The following is an 18,897-nucleotide window of genomic DNA, read 5'->3' on the forward strand; positions in this document are numbered from 1 at the left end:
ATGAATAAATATTTGTATTTAATAAAGATATTAAAAAATAAAATTCTCCACTAAAAGAGTAATTTAAGAAGGTTTTAATAGCATTTTAGTTTTTTTGTTAAATAAAGTTAGAGTTTAATTTAGTTGATTTATGTGATATTTTTAATAGATGATACTAGAGTTTAAATTTTAGTATTTATAATTGTCGTTTTATATAATCACGAGTGTTTTCATCTGTTTTATAATGTAAGACTAATCCCGTCGAATTGAGGTAATAATCAAATAAAATTCTCTCAACAATAATGATTTCATGTTCTAATTCTTTTATATAAAAATAATTCATTCAATATAAAATTTTAAATATATTTTTTATGATTTATGGGTGTAATGAGTGCTTCAAATTTAAAAATATGGTAGAAATGATTATGACAACAATGTAAGAATAAAAATGTATAATGACAAATTCAACTCTTAATGTTTATTTTAGTCACTTTTGTCTTAATTCTCTCTTTTTTATTACTTTGTCCCTCAATTTTAAAATTTTAGTTAAATTATTTTTGGGGACAAAAAGTAAATTGAACTATTAAAATTTAACAAAATTGACGAGAAACTCATGTGGCATTTTATGTGTATTTCATTGCTAACGTGAATATTTTTAAAAACATGCTTATGGGCTTTTTGAAAATTTAATATTTTTTAAACTTTGAAAATTGAAGACTAAAGTGATCCAAATAAAGATATTAAGGCCAAAGCAACAAAAAGATAAAATGTTAGGGACTAAACTAATATTATGCAAAAAAAAGGGTTATATTTTAGTAGGTGAACTATATTGCATATCTATATGGGTTATTATTCTATCTATTATTGGACTTTTTTTAATTCTAAAAGTAGGATTAAATGAATGTTTAATTTCATTATTATTATGTTCATAGCCAATTAGTTCTTTTAAGCATGGTAAAATAAAACGTGTCTAATTTCATTATTTTTTAATATCATATAAAGATATTTAAAAATATTTTACTTAAATATTTCATTCATTTCTACTTTTAAAAATTAATGTAGTTGATGAAATAATCAAATAGTTATACATGATGGTGACATATAAAGACCAATTTTAACAATAAAATAGACGTAATTTTTAACAAAATGACCAGTTTACTATTTGATCTAACATACATGTACTAATTTGCTCATTTTTGAGTAAAGTGCAATCGACTATTAGTACAAAGACTTCCATAATACTTTTACCATAGTTGAATAATTTGATGATAACATGAATCTAAGTGACGTAAATTTTGTAAAGTAATTATATATATTAAATAAAATAAATTATTACTAAATTTTATCACACTCACGTTGTGAGTAAACAAAATATATCTGTAAAAATGTTTCAACAAATGATTATTGGTAGAGCGCCAAAGGATTTTTATATAAATTTGTTGATCTTGTGTTCAATTATCAAATAATATTTTTCGGTTATTATATTTGAAGACTATACAAAAGTATGAAAAATAAAAATATCCGTATAATAATATTAATTTCCTTTTAAAATAAAATTATTTTAATAATTTTCAAATTAATTTTAACAAATTATGTTATAAAATATATAGATAATATTATAGATATCAAATAACATAACAAGGGCATTGATATATTTTTTATTTTTTATGTATTTTAATTTTGAAAAGATTTATTAACTTGTCTTAATGGTAATCCAATTTAACAAAAAATTAATTTTTATAGAAATATTTTAATCTTTTAAAGTTATATTGCTGAGAGAGAAAAAAAACTAAAATTTAATATGAATGGTTGCGTTATTTTCCTAAAAATCGAAAATAAATATTGACCCGAAAACTAAAATTATCATTTTCTAGGAAAATAAATATTTTAATTTTAACTTAGTGAAAGAAAATTAAAAATATTACTGGTAATATGTTTTTAAAATCGAAAATAAATTGAATTCAACTAATTTGCTTTAATTATATTAGGATATGATACATTGTGGGTGAAAATAATCATTTAATATATTTATTAGGATAATTATCAAATTTATACATGATTTATGGTTCAATGTGCGATTTGATACGTAAACTTTGATTTGGTACAATTATACATATGAAATTTGAATTGCGGTTTATGTGTACATGATAATTTGATTTTGATTTAAACGCACTATATCAACGTAAAATGGTATTAATTTGATAACATTGCCAATGCTTTATGAAAATTGAATCTAATCAAAATTTTATAAATAAAATCGTACAAAATCAAAGTTCATATATGCCATTATACATTGGATCAAAGTTCATTTATAGTTTTAATATTTATCCCTATTTATTAAGTATCGACATAAAAACCAAATATTACTTTGGTTGAAATGATAAAATTAGAAAGTATGTGTTGTACAAAACACGTTAGCGAATAAAATAATTAAATCAAAATAAACACATATAAAATAAATTATAAATAGAAGAATTTATATTTAATTTGTGAAAGATGAAAACCAAAGGAAAACCGTAAAAAAAAGTTAAAATAAAAAGGAAGAATAGAGATTTTATGAAACGTTGAGGCCTATGAACACAGTTTCTTTAAGACAGTTTCAGCCGCTCCTACGGTACTTGGAGAAACTTGGTCGAGTGTCTCCCAAGATACAACAACAACAGTGATCAAAGTAGTAGCACCTCTACAACGATCAATGAACAAACGTTGCCTTTTTCTATCACCGGAACGTTAAAAATTCGGAGAAGAAAAGAAGAGTTTTAATAGCAATAGAAAATCGGTGTGAGAGTGTGGAAAAAATGAGCAAAGAATTCTAAAGAAGTCTTAGCCTTTTATAGGTATTCAAAGTGGAGGGATTTATGGAAATATCCATGTATAATGATACAAAATCTATATTAAATGGGCAATTGAATCAATTTAATTAAAATCAAATCACATCGATTAGCATTAAATAATTCAGGATATATATATCATTTTATATAATATTTTGTATATATTTGCTGAGGAAAAATTAAATTTCGTATTGGGCTAAAATATCCATAGGTCCACTTTGGCCCCAACCGGTCTGGACATTTCGCGTTACTCACGTCGTGCGGGTGTGCCTCAAACCCTGTCAGGTTTGGACCTGCACCCCCTTGCACGTGAGATATGATTCCAAGCTTAGTTAGTCAACCACTCAACCATTTTAGGCATATGATATACCATTATAAAGGTCTCATGGAGTAGAATAAGAAATCATAATTTTATGATTCAATTCTCCACCTTTATCTATTGAGAATATGCCTCAAAGTTCCATAAAAATGCAATTTTTCAAACAATATGTTTGGTGTCTTAAGTTCAAATCACACCACAAATATATATTATTTTTAAAAAAGTGTATATATATTGGATTTTAAATAAAAGACAAAAAAAAACTAGTAGACTCTTTAGAAATTATGATTTGAGTAAAAAAAATGGATTTTGATTTGAAAATTCAAATTTTTTAATTGCATAACAAATAAAAAATTGGATTTGAATTTAGGTAAATCTAGGGCTGTAAATGAACCGAGCTTGAACGGACAAACCTCTATTCATGTTTGTTTGTTTAGTTTTAAGTTTGTTTGTGTTCAGTTTATGTTTGTTAAGAATTTCAAATTTTTGTTCATATTCATTTATTTAAAATTATGTGTGTTCATGTTCTTTTGTTTAATGTTCATGAACATATCCATGAACATATAATTGAACATGTTCACGAACAATGTTAATAAATAATAAACAAACAAACAAACAATAAATACATACACACATATATTGTTTAGATATAAAATAGTCAAATATAAATATTAATAATTATATTATAAATGAAAAAATACAAACCAAGATAATTTTATTAATATATGCAAATGGAACAATAAATGAGTTTTAAGATGATTTTATTAATATATATTAATGGAATTTTTATAAGAAAATATCATTAATAAATAAACAAGCCAATAAACAAGGTTTTGAATGAGCTTGCTCGTGAATATAAACGAACCGAACACACCTCTGTTCATGTTCATTCATTTATTAAACGAACATAAAAAAAATTCATACTCGTTTATTTAGCTTAATAAATGAACATAAACGAACATTATACGAACGGTTCACGAACAGTTCATCGAACGTTTTGGTCATTTACACCCCTAGGCAAATCCAAATCCAATTTCATAATAGTTAAATTTTGGATTCCAAAAGACATTTTAAAACTTGAAAATTTTAAAATCCAAGATTGATTAAAGAAAAGCATAATGATAATTTTAACCCTTAACGTTTAGTCATTTTGTCATTTTGACTCTTATTCTCTTTTTTGGGTCATTTTGGCCCTCAACCTTTAAATTTTAGTCAAATTGTTTGCTTTTGGATAGAAAAACTTATTGAACTATTAAAATTTTAATAGCATTGATGTGGTAGCTCATGTGGCATATTACGTATGATTCACTGCTAACATGGATAAATCTTCTAAAAGTTTTTAAGAACTTCTTTGAAATTTGTTGATTTTTAAAATATTATTATTATTTTAATTTTTATGAATTAAACGTGTATTTCCATGCGAGTGACTACATCAATGCCATTAAAATTTTAACAGTTCAATCACTTTTATGTCCAAAAACAAGCAATTTGACTCAAATTTAAAGGTTGAGGGCCAAAATGAAAAAATTAGTAAACGTTAGGGGCTAAATTTATCATTATGCCTAAAAAAAACATGACAACTTTTTTGTTTTCTCTTCTTTCACACTTCCTTCAAAACTCAAACAATAAATAAATAATTTTACTTATAATATGTCATTAACAAAGCTCAAAGATTTTCAGAGTTGGACGATAGGTAAACCAATCAGGCTATCAGTTTCGATTTAACCAATTTGATCGATCTAACCAGTTTGATTGAATAAATTATTAAAGATAAGTAAATATTTAAAAATAGATAAAGCTGGTTCAATTGGTTCGATCACCGATTCGACCGATTCACGAGTCAACCAATCTAACCCCTTATTCTGAATTGCTACCTCAATCGATTTCTAATCCAATCAGTTTGATAAGTTGATCTGATTCGATTTTGAAAATAGTGATGAAGCTTTATTCATTTAATTTAATACAATATAAATACTCAAAAATTTCATTTATATAATAGTTTCCACAAATTTAATTTATAAATCCCTAACTTTTAATTTATAATTTTCATAATTAGGTCGCCAGTTTGCTAGTCCAACTGATTCGATTGGTCTGTTCAGTTCTATTAAATAAATTATTAAAACATTTATAAAAATAAAAATATTAAAAAATAAAAAAATAAAAAAATAAAAAAAATGGTTCAACCGACTCAATGACCCAATCAACTAGTCCATACCGATTCCCGGATCAACTAGTCTAATGCCTATCTCCAAATTGGTACACTAATCGGTTCTCGGTCCGACCAATCAATATAGTCTGGTTTAAACAACAATGTTCAAAAAGTTAGGGTCAATTAAATTTAAGGTCACTAAACTATTGGCAAGTTTATATTTTGGTCACTCAACTTCAAAAAGTTACAAAATAGTCACTGTACTATTTGACAATTTTCATTTAATTCTAGGTTGTTAAAATCACCATTGTATGGCCTTCTCCATTCGCATCACTGATACCAATAGAAAGCTCCCATTTCCTTCGTATTCTTCAGCTTTGAATGCACAAACCTGCTAAAATCCGAATAGCTTTCTTCTTTAATCTTCGGCACTATCTTTCAGATCAGCTTGGATCTAAGGTATGTTGTACTCATCAATAGGTAATGTTCCACCATACTATTTGTCGAATCAACACTTGGAGCTCACCAGCTAGATTTTTTTTTAAAGAAAAGACTTAACAGTCCAATGACTTAAATGATTTAGAATAGTTCAATGACTATTTTTTAACTTTTTGAAGTTGGGTAACTAAATTGTAAACTTACTAATAATTCAATGACTTTGGGTGTAGTTTACCCTATTGTTTATATGCTTAATATATATGAATGTACTTGAACTTGACAACTTATACCTACTTGATACTTAAACTTTTTTTTTGATCTAATTGGTACCTAAACTTGGAAACCGTAAGTCAACTTGGTACTCTTTTTAGGTACCTTACTAACACCATTAAAATATGCTATTGTGGCACTGATAACCAATAGCATCAAGGGCGTATTTAAGGGGGGCTAGCAAAGGCCCTGACCCCCTCTAAAATTAAAAATTTTCCATTTAGGCCCTTTAAATTTTTAAAATTTTAAATTAGTAAAGATAAAATTACACTTTGCCCCCTAAAAATGATAAAAAAAATTTTGATTTAATCCTTTAAAAAATATAGGGTATTCAAAAGGTGAAATTGCATTTTAACTATCGTAAAAATTACAATTTAATTTTGGTCTCCCTAAAAAAAATTTCTGACTTTGCCCTTGAATAACATGGTGACATATTGAAGCCTCACATTTCAACGTGGGAAAATTTTTAAAAATAAAAGATATTAAAATTGTATTAAAAAAATTATATATTTTATTTTTGTCACATGTTGAAATGTGAAGCTATCACATGTTATTATAATATTGATTGTCTAACGATATTAATTATCTAAAAAATACAAAATTAACTTAAAATTTTTCAATTTAAATATCAATTAAATTTTAAAAAAATTAAATACCAAATATACATAAATTACCAAGTTTAAATAGCTGCCTATATATATCAAGGAACGAAGAGGGTGTGTGATTTTGTAGAGGTTGGGGTACATGGAAAGAGATGACGGATGGTACTTGGATCTCAATGTGGGCCCCACAAAAAGAAGTTGGCTTGTTTTGAAACAAAATGCATTTGCTTTAACTTAAAAGCATGTGGGGGGTAGGATTTAATTTGATTTTCTTTTCTTTTTTATACTAATAAGTTGTATATTTTCCAATAAAATGATCTAATGGTTTACATTGGTTGGACAAATTCCTCAATGGGGTCTTCTTAGGAGTGATTCATTATCTACAAAAAAAGAGTATGTAAGCACATAGAGGCATACCACCCACCAAAAGGATTTCAAATCACTTTTCATAACTCCAGGGATCGAATGCGAAACCTCAACTCTTCGGAGATCCTTTCCCATTTCCTTCCACAACGTAAGGGATACTCTCTTTTTCTTTTTTAAACGAGTTGTTGGACACCTACCCATCTCTTTCTTTATACACATACGTCTGGATTCATTTATTTTTACATATTTATATTTTTAAAATTAAATATTATAGATTCAAATATTTTAATTATCATTTATAATAGATTCAATTTTAGGGTTCGTTTGTCTACATGTAAAAGGTTTTATGGAAAATATTTTCTGTATTTTTCTGTGTTTGTTTCACAGAAAACAGCTTGGTCAACAGAAAATGACTTACAGGTCAACGAAAAATAAGCCTTTTTCCTTATAAAATGACTTACCCTTTTGAAAAGCGTAAGTCATTTTCCAGAAAAGGGCTCCTCAATAGATAATTTTACTTTTATATAAAAATTAACTTAAATCAAATTTAATATTATTATATTGATAATAAATTTATTTTTATTTTTAAAAATATTTAAAATATTAATATAAGATATTATATTTTAATATTATTAAACATACGTATTTAATTATTTATATTTAGTCATATAATAAATTATTAATATAATTAATATAATTTATTATTTTAATAAATTATTTAATATTTAAATTTTATTTTAATAGTAAATTTTAAAATAATATTTTTAAATAATATTTTCACATATTATTGAAAATATCAATATTAATATTTTAATACTAATTATTTATTACAATTATAAATATATTAATAATAAATGTTTTGTAGTATAAATGTTAAAATATGTCATAAGTCTATATATTCTTCACAAATTTGCAATTTAGTTTCGTACTTTTATTTTTAAGAATTTAGTCCTCTACTTTCCAGATTTGAAAATCAAGTCCAATTGAGACATTGTTGATTTTTTTGTCAATTTTGTTAATGTCACATTTTAAATAAAAAATATTCAATTAGTAGTCATGTAACTAAAAATAATCGTTGTAATGAACCTAAATTTAACAAAATATTTTTAATATATGTAAAAACAATGTAAAATATAAAATTATAGATATCAAATAAACTCAATTAAACAATGAAAAATAAAAAAATCTCAAATGTATGTTTGTTTAATTGAAAACGACTTTTATGAAATATTTTTAAAGAACCTGCCAAATAAAAGAAAATATTTTACACAGATTCATCCAAACATCAGAAAATATTAGCTTTTCTAGAAAAGTAAGTCATTTTCCAGAAATCATTTTCCGGAAGCTATTTTCAGTGAAACAAACGGAGCCTTAGTATTTACTTTATTTTTTAATCAAAAATATATTTACTAAATATTGGTATTCAACAAATAATTCAATTAATTATATAGATAATAAATTTTAAAAAGATTAGAGTTTTATAGAAATTTTGAATGTCTAATCCATAACATAAATCTAACATTTATCGTAATTATTTTATGATTTTAGTTCTTTAATATTTTCTGTCAACTGATTACAGTAGAGTGTATATATATATATATAGATATATATAACCATCGTAATTTAAGACCCCGTTCTCCTTTGCGTTTTAGAAGGACTTTTGCAATAAAAAGGTCATTTTCTCTTTAAAAGGAATGAAGAACGGCCTCCATTTCAGAAAAATTTCACCATCTAAAAAGTCCTTCTCTGCAAATGAAGAAGTTAAAAAATTTAACTTTTCTTCAGCCAAAAGTGCTTTTGGCTGATAATTGACCTTTTTAACCTGTCTTCTCCCCCAAAAAACGTTCTTTTCTCTGTTGGTTCTTTGGAGCTCTATACCCATTTTTTTTCACATTTTCGCTTTCAAAGCTCTTTCCTGTTCTTTGTTCCTTTTCTGCAGGTGAGTTTGTTTTCTTCATCTTCTTCTTCTTCTCTTTAATTATTCATTATGCTTTGTTTTTAGTTGCTTTTTATTTCCTCTTCCGCAAGTAAGTAACTCTTCCAACAGAAAAAAAGAAGAAGGGAGAATTCTGGCTTTTGTCCTATTTTGCTTTACTGCTTTGCTCTGCTTTGTGCCTCTCCTGCTTTGCTCTGCTTTGCTTTAGTGATTGCTAGATCCCCAGGAGTGTTTAGAGTTAAACCTGCAAGACCAAACTATTTTTGTTGATGAAAATAGAAGAAATATAAACTAAATATTTGAATATTATGGGTACCCAGTTCCTCCTACATTCTTCAAAGTGAGTGCCATTTGATATTTTAGATACTTTGCATGATTTTTTTTAGCACAATTAGACAAGACCCTTTTTTTTTTTGTTTTAAATGTTGCTGTAATACGTTTCCATGGAATAATATGTTGAAAATCCATCATCACCAATAATAAAGCAAAAAATTATTAGGATTCTTCCATGGAAGCTTATCTTTCAAAACCAAATGGTCTAACCCCACCAACCAAATTACAATAGAAGTTTGGTTCCAATTCTTGTAGCCTATTTTTTGGTAACTTATTATTGAGGCAAACAACTTCAAGCTTGCAATAGTAATAATAACAATAATAAAAGTAACATCAAACCGCCGTTTTCCTTTTACAGGAAGTATGTTTTTGGCTGCTAATTGGCATTGAAATACCAATATGTTCACATAAAATCCTCTTCAAGTTCCAACAAAGATTTGCTTGTTGTAGCAATTTGTTTGTTTGAGGTCATCTTTTCAGAGACCATAAGACCCTTGTAGCTTCTTATCTCTACTTGTCTTTCCTTTTCAAGCCTTTGCAATTCCTCATGTTGTTTCTACCAGAGAAATCAAATGGATTTTCATTTTAGTTATCCAAATAACAATGTTCGTACAAGGTCAAAGGATGAGACTGTAATCCCAGCATTTAGCACCTATAGTATAAGTATTTAGTAAGCAACATCAACAATACTACTAGAACTTCTTTGATCTCATCGTAAATATCTGAATAATTAGCAGCAAAGTGAAGCTGAATATAAGTCCATTGAAAAATTGTGCCATTCTGATCATAGTTTACAGTCATTTACTTTATTTTTATTAGAATACATATGTATTTGGTTTAAGAAACTGGACAAGAAACATAATCCAAATATATCATTATGTATATAGAACAACAACATCATACATATATGTTAATTGAGATTAAAATTTATATGTACAATAATTGCTCATGCAGCTCTGCCCTTCATGAATCCAGTACGGTATAACAACTTATATCCTAAACAAAATCCAGTAGGGTAACTTTCATTTTTCATGCTGCAATCATTTAGAATATTTATTACATATAGCATACTCGAACAAAACCATCAGCTGATGTTGCCAATAACCAATATCAAACCTAAGAAATAAGTTAAAAAAAGTGGCTCACTTTTTCCCTTAGTTGTTGCTTTCTCTCTGCCCTTTCTGCAGTATTAACAGCTTCTCTCTCAGCTGCAATAACATATTATATTATGCTGCATTAGTTGCATCAAGAACAAACAAAACAATGTGAATTTAAAAAAACAATACAGTTAATGCAGCAAAGGCAAGCAAATGCAAATGGAAAAAACGACATTATTGCATACCACCATATATCTTCTTCTCTTTGTCTTTTTGTCTTAAAACTAAAATCATAATGAACGCAAAATGATTCAATGAAATACTGTAAATCACAGTATGCTTTTATTTTATGCTTTATCCTTAAGTAGTTTCCATGCACTGCCCTGCTTTGTTTCCTTTCTACCAATTGATTTCATGACATAAATGTACTATATAAATTAGTATATATGAGTGAACTCATTTGATTTATTTATTTGACGTTTTCAATTTTCCATAAATATCAGTAGTTGCATTTGTCTCTAAGTACACTTTAGGTTTTTTCAATTATAAATTATTTGTTCTATGGATGAGAATGGATTTTTGAGTGAAGTTATTGATAAAATCAGTAGTTAGTACAATATCTTTTGTAAATGATTGATTTGGTTTAATTTATTTCCCCTTGACTATTTTCTGCTTATTCTCAATCAACCTATTCTGGAATTCCTTGGTTCTTGGACTTGACAAAGTAAATCCCAGGTTTGTGAGCTTATTACGTTTCTTTCATTGCTTCTGCCTTGGATTCTGAATAGTTGGATGCAGTTAACATTGATGTATCAATTTCTAAAATTCTATTTATCTTTTTTCCTAAAGAAATTAACTTTACCTCTATAGACAACGGGAGCTAGCCATGTTATTGCTGTTAGGCTAATTTTTGAAGTTTCATTGGACATTGGGAATATAATAAAGACATATAACATTTACTGTCGGGTCCATTTTTTGGTAAAATTAATATTAGAGGAAAATATTTTGATACACATGTAAACAAATATACTTATGTGACATTTGATTTTCTTGATTGTTTTACTGGCTGAAACGAATCTGTTCGTTTACACAATAGATGAGTACTTCAACGGTTGAAGTTAGTGGTGAAAAAGTGAAAGCAATGTGGGATAAGAGATTGACAGAAATATTTTGTGATATTTGTATTAAAGAGATATTGAAAAGTAATAGGCCTGGTACTCATTTCACAAAAGATGGATGGTTGAAAATAATGACCAACTTTGAGAAAGAAGCGAGCAAGGGTTTTTCACAAAGACAACTTAAAAATAGGTGGGATGCCCTAAAAAAAGAATGGAAAGCTTGGAAGAAACTTAAAGGTGAAGATACTGGTCTAGGGTGGAATCCTATAAAAATAACCGTTGATGCATCTGATGATTGGTGGGAGAGTAGGCTACAGGTACATTAATAATTCTGAATATTTTTGTTTTTTCTTATTTATGAGGTTATTGATAATTACTGTTATTAAACTATCATTTTATATGTAGGTTGTACCTGAAGCTCAAAAATTTAGAACATCGGGCACTGATCTCGAATTCGAAGGGAAGTTGGACCAAATGTTCATGGGGATAGTTGCAACAAGTGATAAAGCATGGACACCTTCTTCTGGTACACTCCGAAGTAATTTTTTTGAGGATGTTAACAACGAAATACCTGAAGAGAATGAAGAAGAAAATATGAGAAATGATGTTCACATTTCAAATGATGTTCACATTTCAAATGATGTTCAAATTGATGGATATCAAGTTCACATTTTAAAACTGGAAGAAAGAAATCCTCAAAGCAAATTGGAGGGGTTGCAAGATTGTCCAGTCAAATAGAAAAATTATGCAATGCAGCTGACAATATAAGTCAAGCCACATCTAGTTTGACTCCTGTTATGGATCCATATGGTATTCCACAAGCAGTCAAAGTGCTTGACAGCATGTCGGAAGAAGTTCCAGAAGCTAGTTCGCTATACTTTTTCGCACTTAAATAAGGACAAGCGAATTATGTTTTTATTAATTAATCCCAAGATTAGAGCTTTGTGGCCTAAGTCAGAAATAGAGGATATTTGAAAATTTTTTGATCTTCTAGGTTTCAGAGATATCTATTATGTGACTAAACAACAATGCTAAACTAATTTTATCAATAGTTATTTATGTTTGGTTTTTGGATATTGAATTTATGTTCTCCTTATTTATGTGTAATCTAGTTTTATTAATAGTTGTTTATGTTTGGTCTTTGGATATTGAATTTATGTTCTACTTATTTATACTAAATTAGTTTTATCAATAGTTGTTTATATATGATTTTGGATATAAAATTTATTCACAGGTGATGAGTATAGTTGAGAATTACAGCGGTGATGAAAGTGATGATGAAAGGGAAAAGAAAGAGATTTTACAACGCATGGAATGTTTTAACCGATTATTTGCTGTTGCATCTTCTTCCGTGCAATTATATTACGAGAAGTATATATTGAGGCAACCATGCATGGATTCAAAACAGTCAGGTGAGACATGGATCCGAGAGATCCTTGACGATCACGAATCATGTTGTATGATTAACTTTAGGATGTCTAAAATGGTATTAACAAGTTTGTTGAGAGTTTTGGAGACAAGATACAACTTGCAAACTTCAAGAAACCTATCTTCTAGTGAAATGTTGGGAATTTTTTTATACATCTTGGGCACCGGCGCAAAAGTTTCCCAATGTTGAGAAAGATTTCAAAGGTCTGGATCAACAATAAGTCGAAACTTTGCAACTGTGCTTGAGAAAGTTTCAAGGATGGCCACTGATCTAATTGCACCCGAATATCCTTTTTTTTAGCTCAAAACCCGAACAAATACATAATGATTCTAGATATATGCCGCATTTTAAGGTTAAAATTTAATTTTATATTATTATATTTTAATATATTTGGTTGACTAAAAATATGCACGAGAGTAATATGATTATTTGTTCAGGATTGCATAGGTGCAATTAATGGTACTCACATTGCTGCTATTCTTCCACCAAATGAACAGATTCCCTATATTGGAAGAAAATGTATCCCGACTTAAAATGTTATAGCAGTATGTGATTTTAATATGTGTTTCACCTTTGTCATGGTTGGATGGGAAGGGCCGGCACATAACACTAGAATATTTCTTGATGCAATTCGAGATCCGAAATACAAATTTCCGCACCCACCAAATGGTTAGATATTTTTTTTATATGTGATTTTCTAAATAATAAAGTATAAGTTCTTTAATTGATAATTTTTATAAAAAAATTCTCAAATTAATTGTTTGTTATATTATGACTTGTAGGAAAATATTATCTTGTTGATTCTGGATATCCTCAAATGAAAGGTTATCTTGGACCATATAGGGCGATATCATTTACCTGACTTTCGTAGAGGTAGACCGGTATCTGGTAAAGAACAGATATTCAATCATTCACATTCATCATTATGTAGTGTGATTGAACGAACTTTTGGTGTTTTGAAAAAAAATGGGTCATTTTAATGGATATGTCAAGTTATAGTTTTGAAAAGCAAACAATGATCGTTTTGCTACAATGACGATACACAATTTTATCCGAAAACATGCCGATCGAAATGATGCAGATTTTATGAAATACGAAGATATTAACTGGGCATATGAGAATATTATTGATTCAGAAAATGCGCATGGTCGAGAAAGTAATGATGACAACGACGACGATGATGATGGTGATGATGACGGTTAATCAAACAATTCAAGTGGTTTTGAAATGGAATTAACAAGAGATGCTATAGTTTCTAGTTTAATGAATTCACTTTAAATTGTAAATGCTATTGTAAAATTTTTAGTATTTATATTTGGTATATAAATATTATCACTTTTAAAACTTTAATCCAAATATATGTAATATTTTAATTTGTTAGGTTTATGTTTTCTATGTTATGTTAATATCTAATATGAGTTATATATTCAAATACATTTTAAAATAAAATAATACAAATGTGTTAAAAGCATTAATTAAAAATAGAAAATAATTTTATAATAATACAATTGTGTCAATATCTAATTAAAAATATTTAATTTTATATTTAAATATTTAAATATAATTTATATATTCTAATTAAATTTAATAAATAATTAATATTAATTACTTAGAAATATTTAAAATTAATATTATATATTAAAATATTAATAATAAGTTACAATAAATTATTTTTATATTTTTGCTAAAATATCATAATATTAACTAATTTGAATATTATTTAAATACATATTTGTTACTTTATAATATCATGTCTAAAATGGTCATTTTATTTTTTAAAAGCACTTTTTGACAGCAATACCAAACACTCAAATTTTTCAAAAGCACTTCTCAAAAATACTTTTTCACTTCACTTTTCAAAAACAATGAAGAACTGAACTTAAATATTTACCATTCAGTCAGCTAAGCTTCCAATTGTGGCCGCAAAGTCCGCTTATTACTGTTGAGAGTTTTAAGGTTGATTTCTAATATTATGGATGGGGAGAATTCCAACCGATTGGAAAAAAATTAAAATTAAAATTTATATTTTATATTATTTAAATTTAATTGTTTAAGTTGTTTAATTTTCAATTTAAATAAATGAGTTAAATTTTTCGAATTCAAATCGAATTAAATTTTTACGACTTGATTGAATAAGTTTTAGTTTGATTGACAAGAGTATTGTTGCCAATACATGAGGACTTGAGTTCAAGTGTACGAAAGCATATTATCCTCCTATTTATGAATTGAAGAGGAAGTATGAATAATTCTAAACATTTTATTAAAAAAACTAGATATAATCAGAACATGTAATGAAATTATTCAAAAAAATTATGAACAAAGGAAAAATTGTATATCTAAAACCGCATGATTTTAGATTTAGGTCAATTTTAGCATTACTTTTCAAAAATACTTTTGAAACAAAAGTACGTTTGAGCAAAAACTAAAATTTCCTTTGGTCAAAAAATTGAAAAGTATTTTTATCCCAAAAGCATCAAGTTTAACAATACTTTTATTTTAAAAATATTTTTTATCCAAAAATTACTTCCGAGAAATAATGTTAAACTGGCTCTTACGTGTATTTTCAGTTTTAATTCCTTACCCTCCCCCGAAGTCGTTTTAGAAAGTCTTTTATTACAGTTTTTCTATAAAAAAATTCCTTCAATTAAAAGTTATTGTTTTCTACCAAATTTTCTACCCATTCCCATTTCCCCCAAATTAAGAACCCTAGAAATTCTTTTCCGCCAAATTTTCTGCCTCCTCGCTGTCGTTCCCCTCCGATTCTGACGACAACTAGCAGTCTCACGCTCGTGCTGTCGCTCTCAAGGCCAAAGCTTATCACCTCTTCACCAAGTTTTAGGCGCCAGAAAATGTACTCTTTCTATTATTGTTGTCTGTTTGTTTGCTAAGAAAAGTTGTAGGAAAGGGAAATCAAATGCTGTTATGATCTGATTTACCACATTTGTTCTTTCTCTTTCTGTTACTGTTGTCTGTTTGTTTGCTAAGAATACATGTGGGAACTAGGAAAGAGAAAATCAAATGCTGTTATGATCTGATTTAGTTATATAGATTTAATAATTTAATTTCATTACTAGATTTTCAGGAGTTTTAGGATTTGTTCATCTTTATTTATATATATTAACAAATATATTCTTTATTTAAGCTGTAAAGCCGACTTGCTTATCTACACCCCGTGTAGCTTGAGCTTTTCTGCCACTCAATTAAAGCTTTGGCAATGACTATTCCTATGGTGTTTGATATTTTGTTTCCACCGACTTTAATCCATGATTCAGAGGCTTTGTTTGACAGAATATTAGCTACGTGGGGTTACAGGTTTCGAATGAATATTTAATTTAACCTTGTTTGTAACTTTATGAATTATCAAACTTGTTATTTATTGAATTTGAATTTGATGTACTGAAGCAGTCATGGATTGAACCATAGAATAAATGTCAAGTGAAATTACTAAGGGCTTTAAATAATGATATTTATTATATGGTAGATAGATTTCAATGTAGAATGGCAACTATTTTGTTGTTTGGTGTAGGCTGCTATGTTCATTTAAAGCTTTGTCATTTTGAATCCCATGTTGGCTTGATTGTCAGGGTGTTCACCGTCTCAGGTGTGGCCTGAGTTCAAGTCACGCTAATTGTATCGTTGTTAGGGTTTTGTCTTCTTCTTGTAATTCAAAAAAAAAAAAAAAAAAGAGCTTGTCATTTTTGGTAAACTATAGTGTTGAACCCAAACATTCGAGCTAACTAATGGTGTTATCTTCTTGTTATATGTCAAGACATTTGCTTCTTTAGATTTTCTCCTACGCATACAAATTTAGTTTTGAGAAATTTTTTTTATTTATGTATGTATATGTTTATTCGAAGAAGGGAATCTTTTTAACTCCTCCGTCCATGTCTTTATTGAGCATATCATACACTTTTGATTATGATTATTTTACGAAAATAAAGACTTTTATAATTATTTTTAATTTTTAATTTAACTTAAAAATATATATTCGATTTGGTTTGAATTTCATATAATTCGGAAAAATTTTCAAATTGAGTGTGTTTGATAAAATAGGATTCGTCAACTCGACTAACTCAAATTTTTTTTACTCAATTTGACTTGACTCGATAAAATGATCACCCCATCTAATATTTTTTAAATTAAGCTTCTTATTCTTATATTGACCATTAGATTAGATATGTCTAAAGTTTTACCTATTTGTTTAGATTGGGTTTATTTGAATTAATATTTTAGTAATAAAAGTATACTGTTTTATATAGGTTCAATCATATAAAAGGTAAATATATTAATACAAAATAATTTTAATATTTGGACTAAGGAGTAACCCATTTATCTTCCCCTCTTGATAGTTTGATATCGCTATATCAATGGAAGATACTACTGAAAGAGGTGTTGTCAGATTTGGCCAAATAGGTTTATTCTTCTAATGCACAAAAAAAGTATATAATAATATTTTTAAAGTATCGAGCTTATCTTAATTTGAGTTAATGATAAGACTCCCTTTGGATGGACGGTGGTTATGTTGCGGTGGAATTTTTTATTTTACAGCTATAATAATTAATTTCACCGTTATCGTTATTTTAAATTTTATCGGAAATAAACACATCGTCCATCCGTGGTTGAGGTCTAGATTAAAACTTCTTTTAAATGGGGTGGTGAGGTTAGTTTTGGTAACCTTAAAAAAAACAATAGTTATTTTCGAATATATTAGATATTAATAACTTTAAAAAAATTAATAAAATATAATTAATGAGTCTTGGTATGGCTATTAAAGGCTTAAATTTGAGTCTATCATCTGTAATTATAATATGTGGGTTTCCTCTCACCATATATGTATGCAATATGTGGATTTTGCTTTACTTTTTGTATATTATAGTTGTGTTAGTATTTATATTAAATGAATAATGTATAGTTAAAAATCCGAATACTATCAAATATTTAGTGCTGCACTTGACAAAGATATTAAAAAATAAATTCAATAACTAATAGGACTAATTATTATAAATGCATTAAAAAGAACCGGTGAAAGATGATATACACATAAATTGGAGAAAAAATGAACAACATTCTGGCCTTGGGTCTTAAAATCTGATGGGGTCATAAATAAATGTGGAATTACAGGATGGATGGATGAGAAATTGATCCCAATTCACTGGTTTGAGACAAGATCACATAACAGTAATTATCCACTTTTCATGGTCTAAATTCTTCTATCGTGTAGAGGGATCCAAGAATTGCATTTCAAAATTAAAGAAAACTTATTTCCTCATTTTCTTTCTGTTAACCCTTTAAAAATAATAACACCTTAATTCGTTTAACAATTCCATTATCAATGGCCGAATGCCATTGCTGGAATATCTTTTTTTGGATGCAAAGCCCATTCCTTTTTCGCATTGAAATGGTCATGAGCGAATTTTCTCTTTTTAATTCCAAATGCCCAAATGCCATTCTCAATTTTCAATGCCTTTACGCCATGAATGCCGACACCCACTTTTCATTACAAAAATGGTCACTGCCATTAAACTAAAATTTTTTTTTCTTTATTCCCCTATCTCTTTGTTTAGGAGGGTAAAGGTCACTTTAAAATACGATAAATCCTATTTTCATTCTTCTATTTTTTTAATTTAATCACTCTAATTAATATATTTGTTCGAATTAGTTATGATTGTTAAAAATTCTGTTAATTCATTAACAAATTGCTAACATGACACATTAGCCTATTGAGTGATTGACACATGACTCCTTTTTTTTTTTGACTAAAGCTAGGAACCTCTATATAATTAATCCAAAAGCTTTTTTTTTCTCTTCTCACTGTCGTCTGGACATTCCTCAACACTCTGCTTCTTTTTCTTTCTTTTGTTTTTTTTCATACAATCATTTGTTCTTCAAAAGGTAGCTAAGAAGTTTAAATTAAGTTGGAAAATAAGTTCTCAAACTCAAACAAAGCATTACAAATGGGGAACAAAAAAAGACAATGTGCATTGGAGCTCTATTGGTATGAAGGATAAATCCAATGTTGTGGATCCTTAA

General features: G+C 27.6%; 1 protein-coding gene and 1 long non-coding RNA gene across 2 annotated transcripts; both read left to right on the plus strand.

Moving 5' to 3' along the window:
* The first annotated feature begins 11,122 nt into the window (after positions 1 to 11,122).
* Positions 11,123 to 12,339, plus strand: LOC105778226 (L10-interacting MYB domain-containing protein). The gene is made up of 2 exons (XM_012601890.2): positions 11,123 to 11,755; positions 11,844 to 12,339. The coding sequence occupies exons 1-2, from the start codon at positions 11,417 to 11,419 to the stop codon at positions 12,174 to 12,176; spliced, it is 672 nt and encodes a 223-aa protein (XP_012457344.2). The 5' UTR covers positions 11,123 to 11,416; the 3' UTR covers positions 12,177 to 12,339.
* A 3,081-nt stretch (positions 12,340 to 15,420) lies between these two features.
* Positions 15,421 to 16,328, plus strand: LOC105774990 (uncharacterized). The gene is made up of 2 exons (XR_001127631.2): positions 15,421 to 15,718; positions 16,010 to 16,328. It is a non-coding gene; the product is annotated as an uncharacterized LOC105774990 (long non-coding RNA).
* Positions 16,329 to 18,897: the final 2,569 nt, after the last annotated feature.

Source organism: Gossypium raimondii, chromosome 10 (genome assembly GCF_025698545.1).
Source record: "Gossypium raimondii isolate GPD5lz chromosome 10, ASM2569854v1, whole genome shotgun sequence".
Taxonomy (NCBI): Eukaryota; Viridiplantae; Streptophyta; class Magnoliopsida; order Malvales; family Malvaceae; genus Gossypium; species Gossypium raimondii.

Bases quoted from the DNA above. Each gene is read 5' to 3' on its own strand.
- LOC105778226 (XM_012601890.2), top strand. From the start codon at position 11,417: ATGAGTACTTCAACGGTTGAAGTTAGTGGTGAAAAAGTGAAAGCAATG. The intron at 11,756-11,843 runs GTACATTAATAA...TTTTATATGTAG, and splicing joins GGTGGGAGAGTAGGCTACAG to GTTGTACCTGAAGCTCAAAA.